This window comes from Dama dama, chromosome 19 (genome assembly GCF_033118175.1).
Source record: "Dama dama isolate Ldn47 chromosome 19, ASM3311817v1, whole genome shotgun sequence".
Classification (NCBI taxonomy): Eukaryota; Metazoa; Chordata; class Mammalia; order Artiodactyla; family Cervidae; genus Dama; species Dama dama.
Genome location: NC_083699.1, coordinates 37131485 through 37152552, shown reverse-complemented (window position 1 = coordinate 37152552; position 21068 = coordinate 37131485). Strand labels below are relative to the sequence as shown.

The following is a 21068-nucleotide window of genomic DNA, read 5'->3' as shown; positions in this document are numbered from 1 at the left end:
GGTTTCTGAGGAATATTCTATGTTTTGAACCTAAGGAAACTAAAGTGAGGAGTGATTTTGAGGCCCTTTTTTAGAATGTATTATGATTCCATCCTCATCACACACACAATTCGTTCAGTTCAGTCGCACACATGTCCAGCTCTTTGCGACCCCATGGACTGCAGCACACCAGACTTCCCTGTCCTTCACCAACTCCCGGAGCTTATGCAAACTCATGTCCATCAAGTCACTGATGCCATTCAACCATCTCATTCTCTGTTGTCCCTTCTGCTCATGCCTTGATTCTTTCCTAGCATCAGGGTCTTTTCAAATGAGTCAGCTCTTCACATCAGGTGGCCAAAGTATTGGAGCTTCAGCTTCATCGTCAGTCCTTCCATTGAATATTCAGGACTGTTTTCATTCAGGACTGACTGGTTGGGTCTTCTTGTAGTCCAAGGGACCCTCAAGAGTTTCTCCAACACCACAGTTCAAAAGCATCAATTCTTCGGTGCTCAGCTTTCTTTATAGTCCAACTCTCACATCTATACATGACTACTGGAAAAACCATAGATTTGACTCAATGGACCCTTATCAGCAAAGTAACATCTCTGCTTTTTAATATGCTGCCTAGGTTCATGATAGCTTTTCTTCCAAGGAGCAAGCGTCTTTTAATTTCACGGCTGCAGTCACCATCTGCAGTGATTTTGGAGCCCAAGAAAATAAAGTCTCTCACTGTTTCCCCATTTATTTGCCATGAAGTGATGGGACCAGATGCCATGATCTTTGTTTTTTGAATGTTGAGTTTTTAGCCAGTTTCTTCACTCTCCTCTTTCACTTTCAGTAAGAGGCTCTTTAGTTCTTCACTTTCTGCCGTAAGGGTGGTGTCATCTGCATATCTGGGGTTATTGATATTTCTCCTGGAAATCTTGATTCTAGCTTCTGCTTCATCCAGCATGGCAATCTGCATGATGTACTCTGCATATAAGTTAAATAAGCAGAGTGAGAGTATACAGCCTTGACGTACTCATTTCCCTATTTGTAAACAGTCTGTTGCTCCATATCCAATTCTAACTGTTGCTTCTTGACCTGATACATATTTCTCAGAAGGCAGCCAAGGTGGTCTGGTATTCCCATTTCTACTCTTGGTTCCCTCCAGAGTGTTTTTGATCTCATTCATTGCATTATTCATTTTTAATTGACTCTTATTTCTTCTAGGTCTTTATTAAACATTTCTTGCATCTTTTCAATCTTTGTCTCCATGCTATTTATCTGTAACTCCATTTTGTTTTCAAGATTTTGGATCATTTTTATTATCATTATTCTAAATTCTTTTTCAGGTAGATTCCCTATCTCCTCCTCTTTTGTTTGACTTGGTGGGCATTTTTCATGTTCCTTTACCTGTTGGGTATTGGTATTCCCATTCCTTTCAGAATTTTCCACGGTTTATTGTGATTCACACAGTCAAAGGTGCTGGCATAGCCAATAAAGCAGAAATATATGTTTTTCTGAAATTCTCTTGCTCTTTCGATGCTCCAACGGATGTTGGCAATGTGATCTCTGGTTCCTCTGCCTTTTCTAAGACCAGCCTGAACATGTGGAAGTTCACGGTTCACTAACTGTTGAAGTCTGGCTTGGAGAATTCTGAGCATTACTTTACTAGTGTGTGAGATGAGTTCAATTGTGCAGTCATTTGAACATTCTTTGGCATTGCCTTTCTTCGGGATTGGAATGAAAACTGACCTTTTCCAATCCTGTGGCCACTGCTGAGTTTTCCAATTTTGCTGACATATTGAGTACAGCACTTTCACAGCATCATCTTTTAGGATTTGAAATAGCTCAACTGGAATTCCTTCACCTCCTCTAGCTTTGTTCATAGTGATGCTTCCTAAGGCCCACTTGACTTTACATTCCAGGATGTCTGGCTCTAGGTGAATGATCACACCATCGTGGTTATCTGGGTCATGAAGATCTTTTGTACAGTTTTTCTATGTATTCTTGCCACCTCTTCTTAATATCTTCTGCTTCTGTTAGGTCCATACCTTCTGTCCTTTATTGTGCCCATCTTTGCATGAAATGCTCCCTTGGTAGGTCTAATTTTCTTGAGGAGATCTCTAGTCTTTCCCATTCTATTGGTTTCCTCTATTTATTTGCACTGATCACTGAGGAAGGCTTTCCTGTCTTTCCTTGCTATTCTCTGGAACTCTGCATTCAGATGGGTATATCTTTCCTTTTCTCCTTTGCCTTTAGCTGCTCTTCTTTTCTCAGCTATTTGTAAGGCCTCCTCAGACAACCATTTTGCCTTTTTGTATTTCTTTTCCTTGGAGATGGTCTTGATCACTGCCTCCGGTACAATGTCACGAATCCCCGTCCATAGTTCTTTAGGTCCTCTATCAGATCTAATCCCTTGAATTTATTTGTCACTTCCACTTTATAATCATAAGAGATTTGATTTAGGTCATACCTCAATGGTCCAGTGGTTTTCCCTACTTTCTTCAATCTAAGTCTGAATTTTGCAATAAGGAGTTCATGATCTGAGCCACAGTCAGCTCCCAGTCTTGATTTTGCTGACTGTATAGAGCTTCTCCATCTTTGGCAGCAAAGAATATAATCAATCTGATTTTGATATTGACATTAGTCTCTGCATTTAGGCATCTGAAGCAAATTTTGGGGCCAACCGTCTATTGGCTCAGACAGTAAAGATTTTGCCTGCAATAAAGTAGACCTGAGTTCGATCCCTGGGACAGGAAGATCCCTTGGAGAAGGGAATGGCTATCCACTCCAGTACTCTTACCTGGGAAATCCCATGGACAAGGGAGCTAGACGGGCCCTAGACCAGAGGGTCACAAAGATTCGGACACTGCTGAGCAACTAACAACTAAGCAAATATTTAAAAAAGAACTTTTAGTTTCAAAGTCAACTACTGCATTCCTGTAAAACAGCATTCATAAACAAAATCAGAATCATCATCCTTTTACATAAGGGAAATACATCAGAGAGAATAACTTGTTGCAGTCATGTTTCTAAAATTCCATCAGATGATTGAGGGAATGGCTCCTGTCACATGATAGGGGAAAAGATCAATAGTACTCTCAGAATTCCTAAGAACATTGTGAAAAAACACTAAAATTCCAGTTTGTGAACTAGCTGATTTAACATGAGTTATTTTCAGAAGTCATGACATAATAAGTTGCATATAACATGGGTTTTACACAAATGTGAGGTGGAACAAATTGTCTGAAAAAGATGTTAACCCTCAAGCAAATCAACTTAATAATATATCTCCCACTACTTAGTTAGCAAAAACTTAGTTTAGAAGATATCCATACAAATATGGCAAAGTTTTCAAAATTCTACTGAATCAGTACCTCAATATGATCCATAGCTTTCTGCCATACAGACTGCTTCTCCTCTGCACTGTATCCAGGAATGGATAAGATATTGTGAATGTAGTTAAAGACTTCTTCCTGAAAAGCACAAGACAATAAAATTTATTTATTCATTCACTCAAGAATAGTCAGTCACTATCTACTATCTCTTGAGAGTCCCTTGGATGGGGAGATCAAACCAGTCAATCCTAAAGGAAATCAGTCCTGAATATTCATTGCAAGGACTGATGCTGAAATACTTTGGCCACCTGATGCAAAGAACTGACTCACTGGAAAAGACCCTATGATGGGGAAGACTGAAGTCAGGAGGAGAAGGGGACAACAGAGGATGAGATGGTTGGATGGCAACACCGACTCTATGGAAATGAGATTGAGCAAGCTCCAGGAGTTGGTGATGGACAGGGAAGCCAGATGTACTGCAGTCCATGGGGTTGCAAAGAGTTGGATATGACTGAGTGACTGAATTGAACTGATCTACTATCTATATCAGTCTTGGTAAATATCTATTATTTGGAGAAGGAAACCATTTGTAGGTGGTTAACTGACGGAGTGAAGTGAAAGTCACTCAGTCATGTCTGACTCTCTGCCACCCCATGGACAATACAGTACATGGAATTCTCCAGGCAAGAATACTGGAGTGGGTAGCTGTTCCCTTCTCCAGGGGATCTTCCCAACCCAGGGATCGAACCCAGTCTCCCACATTGCAGGCAGATTCTTTACCAGCTGAGCCACCAGGGAAGATCAAGAATACTGGAATGGGTAGCCTACCCCGTCTCCAGTGAATCTTCCCGACCCAGGAATCAAACTGGGGTCTCTTGCATTGCAGGCGGGTTCTTTATCAGCTGAGTTACCAGGGAAGTCCCTTAACTAATGGAAGACTGACTTAAAAGAGAAAGAGTAACTGTTGAGGGTAGATTCTTAGAAGTTGCAAATCTTTTCCAATTAATTTCAGCCTTGATTTCATTAACCCAGAGTAAGTATCATTCTTTTGCTTTGGTGGTCCCTGTCTACATTCTTAGTTTGATATCAAATCTGTCTTGCCCGTGTCCATTATGCTCCACTTACACTGATCTTTGTTTCATTTATATGATCCCTAGTCAGTTCCTTAAACATGTCAAAAAATTTTCCTATCTCAGGATCTTTGAGTATGCTGTTCGCTACCCTGGAACATTTTTTCTATGGGCTCTTTGCTTGACTGGCTTCTTCTCAAATTCCAAAACTCAGTTTATATGTCATTTTATCTGAGATTCCCTCCCTGGCTGCTCTGTATAAATTCGTTCCCCCATTATTTACTCATGTGGCAACCAGTTTCTCTAATGCTCATCACAATTTGCAATTATATATTTGGTTTTCTTACTGTCAGTCTCCATCACTAAGCTATAAGTTATAAAATTACAGGAACTATATATCTGCTTAAATTATCAATACACTCTTGATTTAATAACAGGCACTCAACAAACAGCTGTTGAATAATGAAGAAACATATGTCCAAATATTTCTACTGAATAATTATTTTTATTTGATAAGGTGAGGGAGGAAACGGAGTAAGAAAAAAGGGTAAAGCAGTCTCTGAACTCACCTCTCTTAGTGGGTCACGTATGTAGCAATCAATAATTTTGTCATATTGGTGTTCTCGTTCATACATAAACTCACAAATTTGGTAGCTAGAACATAAAAGGGAAAACTTCAGTGTACCAAACAGGCAGGTGGTTATCAACTTACTGTTTTAAGACATGTGTTCAGGCATAGAGGTTAGTATTAAGGAAAATGAATATAGTAGATGTGATTTCTACTGTTAAATCAAGTTACAGTATCTAAGGAATATGAATATCTACCATTCCTTTGAATATAGGTTTTAAGTGCTGCTGAATACTATGTTTATAAGAATTTTCAAAGATGTGTATAGAATAAATGTTAAAGCAACAATATGTCATATAAAAATAGTTAATATATTAGAAACTAATACAATCAATAATATGAACTTTCCCTATTCAGAATAAAACATGTCAAATGAAATATTTAACAAACTAGATAAACAATAGTGCTAACATGTTGCATCTGTTTGCTATGTTAAATTCTGCATTGTTTATAATATACACATAAGGTAACTGCCAAAAATCTATAAATACCATGGAAATTTTAAGTAAAAAAAACCCATAAGACTGATATTTCATTTTTACACTAAAACAAATGAACAAGAACTTCAAATTTACTTGCTATTAATTTCTGCAAATTAAACTAATTTCTAGACTTGAAAGGCAAAAACTTTTGTATTTAGGTTTTTTTAAAATTATTACATGCATAGCTTTCCTTAATTTAAAAAAATGGAAACGCATCAATAAACCAGGCTTCAAGTTAGAGAAGTAGTACTTTAGTAGTTTTATGGGAACTAATATATGGCTTCAACACAACTTACAATTCTGCTTTCTCTGCCATACGGATGAGTCGACTCTCTTCAAACTGAACTATGCCTCCAGCCTGCAGCAATTCTAAAAGGACCTGAATATTTAAAATAAATCAGTAAAAACATTTTGGAATCTACTTTTATTGATTAGCTCTTCAGGAGTCCATTCATCCAGCCACACAATCATACCTTTTCCTCTTCTGTCTTATTACATGCTGATGTTTCGGCTTGGTTCTCATGTGTACAAGCGATTGTTGTTTAGTTGCTCCGTCATGTCCTATTCTTTTGCGACCCCACAGACTATAGCTCCCTAGGCTCCTTTGTCCATGGGATCTCCCAGGCAAGGATACTGGAGTAGGTTGCCATTTCCTTCTCCAGGGGATCTTCCTGACCCAGAGATCAAATCTGCAATGGTGGGATCTCCTGCATTGGCAGGGGTTGGGCTTCCACTGTGGAAGCCCACAGGATGGATTAGATTGTCATTACAATGTTGATCACATTGCATTTAAGTCTTACAAAAAGATAAATAGCTCTATTTTCATACATGAAAGGAATGCCATGGTGTTTGCAAACACAGTATTATTAGACTATCTAACTGACGCTCCACTAAGCTAAAAATGCCCATATATATTCTTTCAATAAGAATTTCTGTTTGGTGCTTTTATGCCTTATGGTTCTTAAAAATCTGTTGCCCACAGGTAACAGTATCCATGTTCATATGTTAATTTTTCTAACTGAACTCGGGGCTTCTCACAATATAGCATAATTCCCAAACACTAAAAGGTGGAAACAATGCTAATTTCCATCAATGGATAAATGAAATATGATATATAATTGGAATATTATTCATTCTTAAAAAGGAATGAAATTCTGACATATGCCACACATGGATAAAGCTTTAAAACATTATTCTAAGTGAAAGAAGTCACAAACAGAAGAATAATGTATAATTTCACTTATATGAGGCACCTGAAGTAGTAAAATTCATAGAGACAGAAAGTTGAATGATAGCTACCAGGGTGCTGGGAGGGGGTAATGAGAATAAATTTAATGAGAACTGTACATTTAAAAAGCTTAAAATGATCAATTTTATGATTTACATATTTTACCACAATTAAAAAATAAACAAAAATGCTGGGATTCATGTAATCTTTAGTGCCTGATAAACCATGGACGGAGGTTTGTGACACTGTTACAGCAGACAGGGATCAAGACCATCCCCAAGGAAAAGAAATGCAAAAAAGCAAAATGGCTCTCTGAGGAGGCCTTAAAAACAGCTGTGAAAAGAAGAGAAACAAAAAGCAAAGGAAGATAGGAAAGACATACCCATCTGAATGCAAAGTTCCAAAGAATATCAAGGAGAGATAAGAAAGCCTTCCTCAGTGATCAATACAAAGAACTAAAGGAAAACAACAGAATGGGAAAGACTAGAGATCTCTTCAAAAAAATTAGAGATACCAAGGGAACAGTTCATGCAAAGATGGGCTCAATAAAGGATAGAAATGGTATGGACCTAACAGAAGCAGAAGATATTAAGAAGAGGTGTCAAGAATACACAAAACAACTGTACAAAAAAGATATTCACAACCTAGATAATCACAATGGTGTGATCATTCACCTAGAGCCAGACATCCTGGAATGTAAAGTCAAGTGGGCCTTGGGAAGCATCACTATGAACAAAGCTAGAGGAGGTGAAGGAATTCCAGTTGAGTTATTTCAAATCCTAAAAGATGATGCTGTGAAAGTGCTACACTCAATATGTCAGCAAAATTGGAAAACTCAGCAGTGGCCACAGGATTGGAAAAGGTCAGTTTTCATTCCAATCCCGAAGAAAGGCAATGCCAAAGAATGCTCAAACGACCACACAATTACACTGATCTCACACACTAGTAAAGTAATGCTCAAAATTCTCCAAGCCAGGCTTCAGCAATACATGAACCATGAACTTCCAGATGTTCAGGCTGGTTTTAGAAAAGTCAGAGGAACCAGAAATCAAATTGCCAACATCTGCTGGATCATCAAAAAAGCCAGAGAGTTCCAGAAAAACATCTATTTCTGCTTTCTTGACTATGCCAAAGCCTTTGACTGTATGGATCACAATAAACTGTGGAAAGTTCTGAAAGAGATGAGAATACCAGACCACTTTGGCTGCCTCCTGAGAAATCTGTATGCAGGTCAGGAAGCAAGAATTAGAACTGGACATGGAACAACAGACTGGTTCCTAAAAGGAATATGTCAAGGCTGTATACTGTCACCCTGTTTATTTAACTTATATTCACACTACATCATGAGAAATGCTGGGCTGAAGGAAGTACAAGCTGGAATCAAGATTGCCAGGAGAAATATCAATAACCTCAGATATGCAGATGACACCACCCTTATGGCAGAAAGTGAAAAAGAACTAAAGAGTCTCGTGATCAAAGTGAAAGAGAGACTGAAAAAGTTGGCTTAAAGCTCAACATTCAGAAAACTAAGATCATGGCATCCAGTCCCATCACTTCATGGCAAATAGATGGGGAAACAGTGGAAACAGTGGCTGACTTTATTTTTTTGGGCTTCAAAATCAGTGCAGATGGTGACTGTAGCCATGAAATTAAAAGATGCTTACCCTTGGAAGGAAAGTTATGACCAACCTAGACAGCATATTAAAAAGCAGAGACATTACTTTGCCAACAAAGGTCCATCTAGTCAAGGCTATGGTTTTTACAATAGTCATGTATGGATGTGAGAGTTGGACTATAAAGAGAGGTGAGCACAGAAGAATTGATGCTTTTGAACTGTGGTGCTGGAGAAGATTCTTGAGAGTCCCTTGGACTGCAAGGAGTTCTAACCAGTCCATCCTAAAGAATATCAGTCCTGAATATTCATTGGAAGGACTGATGCTGAAGCTGAAACTCCAATACTGTGGCCACCTGATGTGAATAGCTGACTCATTTGAAAAGACCCTGGTGCTGGGAAAGATTGAGGGCAGGAGGAGAAGGGGACGACCGACGATGAGATGGTTGGATGGCATCACCAACTCAATGGACATGAGTTTGGTTAATCTCTGGGAGTTGGTGATAGACATGGAGGCCTGGCGTGCTGCAGTCCATGGGGTCACAAAGTGTCAGATGCACCTAAGCGACTGAACTGAACTGAAGCAGCTGAATAAAAAATTAATCTTTACCACACTAAGTATCTGAATATATGACCAGGCTATGAGACATATTTTAAAATAAATCTCAAAATATAACAGAATCACTACATAATCATTAGAGCAGTATCAGAAAGCTCTCTCCTATATTTAAGTTCAAGATCCAGAGTTCTGAGCCCTTTCTCAGAACTCCCAGAAGCCATTTAACAAAACATTTTTCAAACACAGGAAATTACTTTCAAATTAATTTTTTTTTTTTACAAAGGCAGAAAGAAATAAAACCTATCCTACCTTTACACTTTAGAACTCTAATTTAATCCATTTCGAGTATTACAATGCACTGCTATACAGGGCAATGATGGAGCGAACCCATTTGCTGGAAGCCTCAGTTTGAAATAACATAATCAACTGCCAGTGCTGGAGTGAGTCTGAACCAACTTATGGGAGTTGAAGCTAACTGTCAACTTTCTAGGAATTTTTAGGCTTCTTGTTAAATACAGGCATTGTAAAAAATAAAATTATATAACCTTATGATTAAATAAATTAAAAACAAAGGTAATACCCAAACTTACCACTTCCTAAGTGTCCTACTATATTTTACTGTGTATGCTCTCCAGGTTAGTAGCTTTATTGCATGGCGGGCTTCCCTGATGGCTCAAATGGTAATGAATCTGCCTGCAATGCAGGAGACCCAGGTTCAATCCCTAAGTCAGGAAGATCCCCTGGTGTAGTAAATGGCAACCCACTCCAGTATTCTTACCTGGAGAATTCCATGGACAGAGGAGCCTGGGAGGCTACAGTTCACTGGGTTGCAAAGAGTCAGACACAACTGAGCGATTAACACTTTCACTTTATCTGTACAGTGGAAATATTATGTAAGGGTGTGTTATGGTACATCGCTCCCCAATTGCATGTGCGATATCATTCTGGAAGGTTGAAATGAGCCACGACTGGAATACTTATACCTTGGAAATTAATAAATGCCATAAATCAGGGCTTGTTACATTTTTAAAGGATTATAAAAGAAACAAAGAGCATGTGACAGAGACTATAAATGACCTAGAAAGCCTAAAATATTTACTCTCTGGCCCTTTACAGAAAATCTGTGTCAATTTCTGGTTAAGATATTGATGGAGATAAAGTTAATAAGGGAATCAAACTTAAAAGTGTGTGTGTTGGAGTCACTACACTGAAAATAGCACAAAAAAATTAAGGAATCATTTTTCCAGCATTAGAAAACTGTTATCCAATTCAGCAAAGAAGTAACAATACTGATCAATGAGTGAAGTTCTGACATGCTTTCATTACTGCACTTTCATAGTATTCATATATAAATGAAAGTATCAATCAACATTCATATCAGTACAAAATTTTGATATATGAAAAACAGTATAAGAGAAAGACTGCTGGATTAGAAGGGAAGGAACTGAGCTCTAATTTTAGTTATGACCTTGATCAATTTACGTCATCAGTTTTCTATTTTCTAAAATGAGTGGGGAAAAAAAAATTCCCAGGTAATCTCAAAAGGGATTCCCAATAACAGATGACTAACTATGATTACTTTTAAAGGTTTGGCTTTTACATTTAGGTTTGGTTTTTATTTCTGTTTTATTTAGTAATTTACATAAAAAGTTTTTATCATTTTATATAGCAACACCATGCATAACAAGATTCACTTTTCCTGCCAACAGAGAAACAGGGGCAAAATGAGGGACCCGCATTACTGTTTGTATTTATATAATTTAAGAGACAATCAAAATTTAAGCAACTGTTCTCTTTCCTAAGATAGTCTGCAGCAGTCACGGGGCCACAGCTGTGGAGAGAAAGGGTTCACTGTTGTGTTCCTATGTTCTTTATCTGAGTCTCAACTTCCGGCTGGGAATATATTACCATAAAAAAATCAGCATTGCTCCCAAAGTACTTAATTTTTGTAGCTTACTTATCTGACAAAATCTTGTCATCAGTTATAAACAGACTGTTTTAGTGCTCACAATTACAGTGGCTAAGCTTTTAAGAAATCCTACTCCTAGAAAGGACTCTCAAGCAAGTGGCTAAGTAGAAAGAAGTGGTGATCAGGTTTTTTTCTCACAGTGATTAGTGGAGGGATAGACGGATTCATGGGGGAGAGTTCTGACAAAACGTGGTCCACAGGAGAAGGGAATGGCAAACCACTTCAGTATTCTTGCCTTGAGAACCTCATGAACAGTATGAGAAGGCAAAAAGATAGGACACTGAAAGATGAACTCCCCAGGTTGGTAGGTGCTCAATATGCTACAGGAGATCAATGGAGAAATAACTCCAGAAAGAATGAAGAGACGGAGCCAAAGCAAAAACAACACCCTCTTGTGAATGTGATTGGTGACAGAAGCAAAGTCCAATGCTGTAAAGAGCAATACTGCATAGGCACTTGGAATGTTAAGTTCATGAATCAAAAGCAAATTGGAAGTGGTCAAACCCGGAGATGGCAAGAGTAAACATTGACATTTTTGGAATCAGTGAATTAAAATGGACTGGAATGGGTGAATTTAACACAGATGACCATTATATCTACTACTGTAGGCAAGAATCCCCTAGAAGAAATGAAGTAGCCATCACAGTAAACAAACTTAGTAAACGAACTGCAGTACTTGGATACAGTTTCAAAAATGACAGAATGATCTCTGTTCATTTCCAAGGCAAACCATTCAACATCACAGTAATTCAAGTCTATGCCCCAACCAGTAATGCTGAAGAAGCTGAAGTTGAATGGTTCTATGAAGACCTTCTAGAACTAACACCCAAAAAAGATGTCCTTTTCATTATAAGGGACTGGAACGCAAAAGTAGGAAGTCAAGAGATACCTGAAGTAACAGGCAAATTTGACCTTGGAGTACAAAACAAATCAGGTCAAAGGCTAACACAGTTTTGCCAAGAGAATACACTGATCACAGCAAACACCCCTTCCAACAACATAAGAGAAGATTATACACATGGACATCACCAAATGGTCAATACCGAAATCAGATTGATTCTATTCTTTACAGCCAAAGATGGAGAAGCTCTATACAGTCAGCAGAAACATTTGAGCTGACTGTGGCTCAAATTATGAATTCCTTATTACAAAATTCAGACTTAGATTAAAGAAAGTAGGGAAAACCACTAGGCTATTCAGGTATGACCTAAATCAAATCCCTTATGATTATAAAGTGGAAGTGACAAATAAATTCAAGGGATTAGATCTGATAGACAGAGTGCCTGAAGAACTATGGACCGAGGTTCATGACTATGTGCAGGAGGCAGTGATCAAAACTATCCCAAGGAAAAGAAATGCAAAAATGCAAAATGGTTGTCTGAGCAGGCCTTACAAATAGCTGAGAAAAGAGAAGCTAAAGGCAAAGGAGAAAAAGAAAGAAATGCCCATCTAAATGCAGAGTTCCAAAGAACAGTAAGGAGAGATAAGAAAGCCTTCCTCAGTGATCAATGCAAAGAAATAGAGGAAAACTATAGAATGGGAAAGACTAGAGATCTCCTCAAGAAAATTAGACACACCAAGGGAACATTTCATGCAAAGATGGGCTCAATAAAGGACAGAGGTATGGACTTAACAGAAGCAGAAGATATTAAGAAGAGGTGCAAGAATACACAGAAGAACTGTACAAAAAAGATCTTCATAACCCAGGTAACCACGATGGTGTGATCATTCACCTAGAGCCAGACATCCTGGAATGTGAAGTCAAGTGGGCCTTAGGAAGCATCACTATGAACAAAGCTAGTGGAGATGATGGAATTCCAGTTGAGCTATTTCAAATCCTAAAAGATGATGCTGTGAAAGTGCTGCACTCAACATGCCAGCAAATCTGGAAAACTCAGAAGGGGCCACAGAACTGGAAAAGGTCAGTTTTCACTCCAATCCCGAAGAAAGGCAACGCCAAAGAATGTTCAAACGACCACACAATTGCACTCATCTCACACGCTAGCAAAATCACGCTCGGACTTCTCCAAGACAGACTTCAACAGTACATGAACTTCCAAACGTTCAAGCTGGTTTTAGAAAAGGCAGAGGAACCAGAGATCAAATTGCCAACATCCGCTGGACCAACAAGAAAGCAAGAGTGTTCCAGAAAAACATCTACTTCTGCTTTATTGACTACGCCAAAGCCTTTGCCTGTGTGGATCACAACAAACTGGAAAATTCTGAGAGACACGGGAATACTATACCACCTCACGTGCTTCCTGAGAAATCTGTATCAGGTCAAGAAGCAACAGTTAGAATTGGACATGGAACAACAGATGGTTCCAAATCGGGAAAGAAGTAAATCAAGGCTGTATATTGTCACCTTGCTTATTTAACTTATATGCAGAGTACATCAAGCAAAATGCCAGGCTGGATAAAGCACATTTTGGAATCAGGATTGCCAGGAGAAATATCAATAACCCCAGATATGCAGATGATACCACCCTTATGGTGGAAAGCAAAGAAAAACTAAAGAGCCTCTTGATGAAAGTGAAAGAAGAGAGTGAAAAAGTTGGCTTAAAATTCAACATTTAGAAAACTAAGATCATGGCATCCAGTCCCATCACTTCATGACAAATAGATGGGGAAACAGTGGAAACAGTGAGACACTTTATTTTCTTGGGCTCCAAAATCACTGCAGATGGTGACTGCAGTCTTGAAATTAAAAGACGCTTACTCCTTGGAAGAAAAGCCATGACCAACCTAGATAGCATATTAAAAAGCAGAGACATTACTTTGCAACAAAGGTCCGTCTAGTCAAAGCTATGGTTTTTCAAGTAGTCATGTATGGATATGAGAGTTGGACTATAAAGAAAGCTGAGCACCGAAGAATTGATGCTTTTGAACTGTGGTGTTGGAGAAACTCTTGAGGGTCCCTTAGACTACAAGAAGACCCAACCAGTCAGTCCTGAATGAAAACAGTCCTGAATATTCAATGGAAGGACTGACGGTGAAGCTGAAGCTCCAATACTTTGGCCACCTGATGTGAAGAACTGACTCATTTGAAAAGACCCTGATGCTGGGAAAGACTGAAGGCAGGAGGAGAAGGGGAAAACAGAGGATGAGATGGTTGGATGGCATCACCGACTCGATGGACATGAGTTTGTGTAAGCCCTGGGAGTTGGTGATGGACAGGGAAGCCTGGTGTGCTACAGTCCATGGGGTCACAAAGAGTCAGACACTGACTGACTGAGATGGACGCCAGTCTCCAGAAATGGTGAGCAGTAGTGCAGTGGAACCACAGGGCACTCCCAAAAGCTGAGTGCTCCAATCCTCAAGATCTTGAAGTGTTTCTGGTTCATGACCATAGCAACTACGTATGGTTACTAACTTAATCATGATGACAGAAAGGAGCATATAATAGGTGCCAAATTGTTGCTCATAAAGGAGAAGGATAAAATTTATATTCTCTATTGATGTCACGCTGAATGCAAGACAGGTGCAGTCTGCCTAGAAATTTATTAATAGTTTGTGAGGCTCAAACTAACAACCATCCACATTACTTCCTGGTTGCCACTATCTCACATAGTACTAGGGTTAGACACAGGTCCTTCTACCCTCATGCCTTGTCAGGTCTAGTACAGAAGGCTCTTTCTGGTTTACTCTGGCGTCTTTCCCATTGTTCAGGAAGATGAGTTCTAGCAGTTCATACCTGCTGTCTTTCAGAGTGTCGGGAGTCATCGTCAGGACTACAAAGGAATTCAAGGACCTGGTCAAAGAAAAGGTATTTTTAAATTGGATACCAGCATGCATGCCATAAGGAAAACCATAATTACTCTTTCTGTATCACCAACTCATTCACACCCAGCTCAACAAACACCATAGGGATATGGTATCTTCCCAGCTGGTCGGCCCAATATATGACACAGCAGGCTCAGTTATGCTAACAATTTAATATATACCTTAAACACATTTCTTTACTATTTAGAAACATGACTAGAATCTGACATCATATATATACCTTAAGATCCGCAATACCATGGACCAAGCTAAGTATGGACTTTGGAATCAGGCCACTTGAATTTGAATCCTAACCTTATTAACACTTAATAATAACCTTTATTGCTGGTAATAACACTTATTAAATGACTTGGATGAGTGACTTAGCCTTTCCAGCCTTCAGCTTCCTCATCTGCAAAACAGGAGTAACAACTATACTAAGTTCAGAGGTACTGGGAGTACTGAGTTAATACATACATGTAAAACTTTGAAGCAGAGCATGGCACTATGAAGTGCTCAATAAATGCTGGTCATTATTAGCAACTTTCTCCAGGGTAAAGAGTATTTTCTTTGCCACCTGTGGCTTTGTAGAAGATATTTAACTGGGGTTTGGAAATATCTTCAGAGTGGTTAGTAAGTAAAATTCAGATTTTCTAAAAGTAATCTCTCTTCCAGATGATCAACATCATAGTCTTACTACCAATGAGATGGGTAATTATTAAATTGAAAAATTCTTAAGTCAAAAATTCTAGGCAAATTTAGAACAGAATAATTGGGAAAACAATCTCTATAAACCAATCTCCACAAATCATACTCCCATGACTGAACTGTCACACTATCCAAACACAACACTAAAAAACCAAATCTAATTTAGATCCAAACTGAAAGATGAACAAGCCTCTACCTTGTAGGACACTTACCTGGTAGGTTATTCTATTAAGAAACCACGTAATCCAGTGAATTTTTCTACAAATAGTAAAGAAAAACAATTCTACTTCTTATGGTTAAAGACACTCACCTGATCAAAAAGGGTTCTATTTACAAATAAGGTGTTGTCAGGCTTTGCAAGCTGCCGGGCAAGGAAGGTAAAGAGACACCCTACTTGTGAGGGCGTAAAATCTGAATTCTCCACCATAACCTATGAGCAAAAGAGACCATTTATTCAATATACCATCTGGTTTGACACAGAAAAATATACAATTGGAGGTGGGGGTGGGGAAGCCTCAGTACGAAGGAGTCATAAAAAGATTCTTTTATCAGCTGTGTGACAATTGAGTTCAACACCATTCAGAGAAGAAGCACAACTACCTGCACTCCCTGAAAGCATTTTACTGATTTCTGGCATATTTATAGGCACAAGCTGAATAAGAACTGAATCGTTAGAGGTAGATTTCAAAAAAAAAAAAAGAATTAATCATGTTTGCTTCTTGAATTCTTAAAAGAGAATCTAAAATTAAAGTAACTCTATTAAAAATCTGTCCACCAACACAGGAAGAAGGGAGGTGCTTTCAGGTTTAAAGGTAAGACAGCTTGAGAGTGAAGGTATCCCAGAAAAGAAGTCAGCCAGCCTATGAGTCAATGAAGTGAATGGCTTCTGCCTTGTCTATAAGCAGTTTACTGAACAGATGGTTTCAAATAACACGCTCTTTACAACCACACACAGTTATCAACTCATAATCTCTCCTCTGATTTAAGTGAGCTCTCATCTCTTGAGTACCTACTACTATGCCTAAGATGCTTATGGTAAAAGCCTTCAAGGGAATTGTGAACCAGAAAGGAAGGTGAGACAGGTAAACAAATCTTAAATAAAAAACATAATGTGATCAGCACTTATAAAGGAACAAATGACTATGGAAGCACAGTGGGGAAAATTTAGTCCAACTGATCAGAGAAAAAATTTGAAACAAAAAAAAATGAGAAAAGTAGCCTCTAAACTAAACTTTAAAGCCCATGTGGAATCCATGACAGGAGAAGAAATGTCAGGAGAAAGAGCAGTCCAGGCAGAGAGAAGAGTGGGGGCAAAAACATGAACACAAGAAAATATAAGTTTGGAGAAATGCCATGCTTCATTAGAATGCAGCTGTATGCATGAAGAGGAGGGAAAAATCAGACCAAAGGAAAAACTTAGGGCTCCAATGCCCTTCTAAGGAATCCAGAATTTATTTGTTAGAAAATGGAGGAGTTACTAAAGGTGCAATGAGGAGAGCTGACTGTGATCAGCACTATGCTTAGGAAAATTACCCCAACAGCAGTACTTAGGATAAAGTAACAGAAGCAAGAAATGGAGGTAGAGAGACCAAGATGCATGGGACTGCAGAGGTCCAAGGGAGAGTCAGAGGAGTTCAGAACAATGCAGTGATGATGAACAGGGAAGGAGAAACAGGTGCGAAAGTCACTGCACAGAGAGAGGAGACAGGGCAGGTATTCACATGTTGGAAACGTGTGGCTAAAGGAAGAATGAAAAATGACAAGTCTTGAGCCTGACAGGCAGGGAGGAGAACAATGCTATTAACAAAGAGGGAGACGGCAGAAGTCTGAGAAGGAAGACCAGGCATTGGTTTAAACTAACTGAATTTAAGGAGGCAATTCTACAACAAATTAGGGAACAACAGCCCATCTCATCTACAAAGTCTCTCCTTTCATTTTCCCTTCAAAGATAAAACATTCCCTTGGGGCCCCATTTTTGGCCTGCCTTTTCTCACTTTGCTAAGCAGTTTGTGCCTGTCTTTTACTGCCCATCTTTTACTTAGTCCAGCAGTCAAAGCTTGTTCAAGTACATAATTATCATTACTAGAATATGAGGATGTTTCAAGTTGTAATCTGTGTATCTAAATTCCAATTCATAATATTAAAAGAGCTTTATATAGCTTTAAAATACCCAATCATCATTTCCTTTCCGTGTGTGGGCCCTTTCCTAGGATTCAACTCTCAGGGCCCAATTAGTGCTCTTTTCTGCTTTTAGCTCTTCCTTTTGCTCTACAAGTGTAAACTACTCTCTCACCTGTCTGATCCTAAAAACGTCTTCTAAGGAAACAGTTCTAACTCACAGCCCCATTCCCTCGCCACTTCAGCAAGTGTCCAACTAGGTATTATACCAGAAATTTTAGCTTCTTTCCATTTCTTCTCTCTGATCAATTTCAGAGACCATGCTGACAAAATTTTCTGGACAATCTTACACAAAGTCACAAATTTACAGCTTTCCCGCTCTATGTCTGCAGCCATTCAGCACCCATGATAATGCCTGAGGTTTGATGCTCACTCTCCTGTTTTCTGGTCCTTTCCTGTGCTCCCTCAGAAAAACAACAAATGACTACAACTCTATCACCAGAAATGAGAAAATAATCTCAAACCTATCATCTGAGATAGGGTCATTCTTCACCGACCCTAGGTTAACTACTATCAAAATAATATACAAGATGCAGCCACTATGTAAAACAGTATGGAGGTTCCTTTAAAAAAACTAAAAATAGAGCTACCATATGATCCAGCAATTCTACCCATGGACATATATCCCAAAAAGATGAAAGTGTTAATTGCTCGGTCGTGTCCAACTCTTTGCGATCCCATGGACTGAAGCCCACCAAGCTCCTCTGTCCGTGGAATTCTCCAGGCAAGAATACTGGATTGGTTTGCCATTTCCTTCTCCAGGGGATCTTCCCTATCCAGGGATCAAACATGGGTCTCCCGTATTGCAAGCAGATACTTTACCATCTGAGCCACCAGGGAAGCCTGTATAGATGAAAACTCCAGTTCAAAAAGATACATGCACCCCAATGTTCATAGCAGCACTATTTACAGTAGCCATGACATGGAAGAAACCTAAGTGTCCATCAAGAGACAAATGGCTTTAGAAGATGTGGTTTTTATACACACACACACACACACACACACACACACACACACACACACTGGAATATTACTAAGCCATAAAAAAGAATGAAGCAGGGCTTCCCTGGTGGCTCAGTGATGAAGAGTCTGCCTGCCAAAAGCAGGAGACATGGGTTAGATCCCTGCTCTAGGAGGATCCCACATGCCGTCGAACAATTAAGTCCATGCGTCACAACTACTGAGCCTGTGCTCTAGAGTCTGGCAGCCACAACTACTGAAGCCGTGCTCCCCAGAGACCATGCTCTACAACAAGAGAAGCTACTGCAAAGAGAAGCCCATGCAGCCACAGCTAGAGAGTAGCTCCTGCTTGCTGCAACTAGAGAACAGTCGGTGCAGCAACGAAGACCCAGTACAGCCAAAAATAAATAAATAAAAGAATGAAATAACGCCATTTGCAGCAACATGGATGGACCTAGAGAATATTATACTTTAGTGAAGTAATTCAGAAAGAGAAAGACAAACATCATATGGTATCACTTACATGTGGAATTTAATAAACAATACAAATGAATCTACATACATAATAGAAAGAGTTTCACAGATACAGAAAACAAACTTATGGTTACTGGTAGGGAAAAGGAGGAGGCAGGGGTCAATAGGAGTACAAGATTAACAGATACAAATCATCATACATAAGCACAGGGAACTCTGCTCAATGTTACCTGGCAGCATGGATAGGAGGGGAGTTTGGGGGAGAATGGATACATGTATATGTATGGCTGAGTTCCTCTGCAGTTCACCTGACAATATCATAGCACTCTAATTGGCTATTGTCCAATATAAAGTAAAAAGTTTAGAAAAACCAAATTACTATAATGAAACAGATAGGCAATAATAATTTACTGTATTGCACAAAGAATTATATTCAGTATCTTGTGATAACCTATCATGGAAAATAATCTGAAAATATATATATATATATATAATATATTTGAATCACTTTGATCCATACCTAAACTAACACAATACTATAAATTAACTATACTTCAATTAAAAAAATATATATATACAAATGCAATAATTCACCAAGAGTAACAATTTAAGTACTTTATGGAGTTTTATTTCCTTCATTTGGATCATTTTTCCAACTTAGTACAGTTTTAAAACTTAAATCCTAAATCAATCAACTTGCAAACATTTCTTGAACACCTACCAGATTGTAGGCATCGTGCTAGACATGTTAAAATAATGACCAAAAAACACACCCTTACAGTCTCTACCTACAGGAAACTCATTTCAGGCAGGAAAAGACACATGTAAACAAGTACCATACAGCGTGTCACATGTAGCATGAACTGTAATACGATCCCAGAGAAAAGGCAACAAATCAAACTGGAAGTGCGAGAGAGGGTTCTGAAGAGTTTCTCATGGATGATATTCTGCGTTATGTCTTGGAGAATGGCTAGGAATGTGCCAGGCAGAGAAAGCGAAGGAAAACACATGATGGGATAAAAGAAAACTCACACAAAGAACATAAGCTAAAAAAAGATGACACAGAAAGTTCACTGAATTCCAACAATTTAAAATTGGTGAGAAGGGAGTTCCCTGGTAGCTGAGAGGTTAGGATTCCAGGCTTTCACTGCTATGGCCTGGGTTCAGTTCCTGGTGGAGGAACTGAGAACCACAAGCTGCTCAGCATGGCTAAAAAAAACTGTTGAGTTGATAATACAGACTGGTGGGGTGAGAGGGGAGGTCAGAGAGAGGAGCAGTTATGGAGATGTAGTAAGGGGCCGGAAAGTATAAAAGGATCTTGGATATCATGTTAAAACTTAGATGGGTATGGCAAAAACTACTACTTGTGCTCCAACATCTGTTCCTTCCATCTAATTTAGAAACAGAACTCCTCATTTTTAGCTAAACACGTGTCCACCCACCATACAGAGTACACTTCACAGTCTCCCTAGCTAAGTGCTGATCAACATGATATAAGCAGAATTGCGGTGCATAACTTCTAAGAAATTTTCTGAAAGAAAGAGAACATTTTCTACCTCATCTCTTTCTGCATTCAGGCTGGTTAGAATGCAGAGGTAATACTGGAGCCTGAGCAGTCATTTTGGACTAAAAGACACAAACCATGTATTAAGAACAACAGCAGTAAGAAGGAAGTGTTGTGCATCCCTGACAAGTTTGTGAACCCACTCTACTAGGCCAGGCTGCCTACACTCCAGACTTATAGGAGAAAATTAAATTTCTACAACAAACTATTATTATTTTGAACTTTCTCTCACAGAAGAACTTAATTTCAACTGCGCCAATGAGAAGCCAGAGAACAATATTACCTAGAAGAAAGGTAAGATCACAAATTGAAGAAGGACAAGATAAGACCATTCGGGAAGGTATTTTGAAACCTAAGTGAAAATTCTCCATACTAGCCACCAAGATCAAACTGATGTTATTTGGGAGCTCTCATATTCATCACTGCCTATTTTACAAGGCTAATAAATAGCTCAAATGAGATCATGTATACAAATGAGCTTTGAAAATTATAAAGAACTACTATAAATGTAGTTAATGAATTAATATTATACACAAAGAAAATATTTCAATTTTGGTCTCTTTTCCAAA

The 21068-nt window shown here is 38.8% G+C and overlaps 1 protein-coding gene across 4 annotated transcripts in view; it reads right to left on the bottom strand.

Annotated features, from left to right (window-relative positions):
* The window catches only part of VPS8 (VPS8 subunit of CORVET complex), a 288453-nt gene that overhangs the window by 136135 nt on the left and 131250 nt on the right, over window positions 1-21068 (bottom strand). For all 4 annotated transcript variants that reach the window (XM_061166734.1, XM_061166737.1, XM_061166735.1 and 1 more), the window contains 5 exons: window positions 15634-15753; window positions 14548-14604; window positions 5782-5864; window positions 4945-5029; window positions 3345-3443 (listed from right to left, as the gene is read on the bottom strand). In XM_061166734.1, the coding sequence (XP_061022717.1) occupies window positions 3345-3443; window positions 4945-5029; window positions 5782-5864; window positions 14548-14604; window positions 15634-15753 (444 nt within the window). The remainder of the gene's footprint in view (window positions 1-3344; window positions 3444-4944; window positions 5030-5781; window positions 5865-14547; window positions 14605-15633; window positions 15754-21068) is intronic.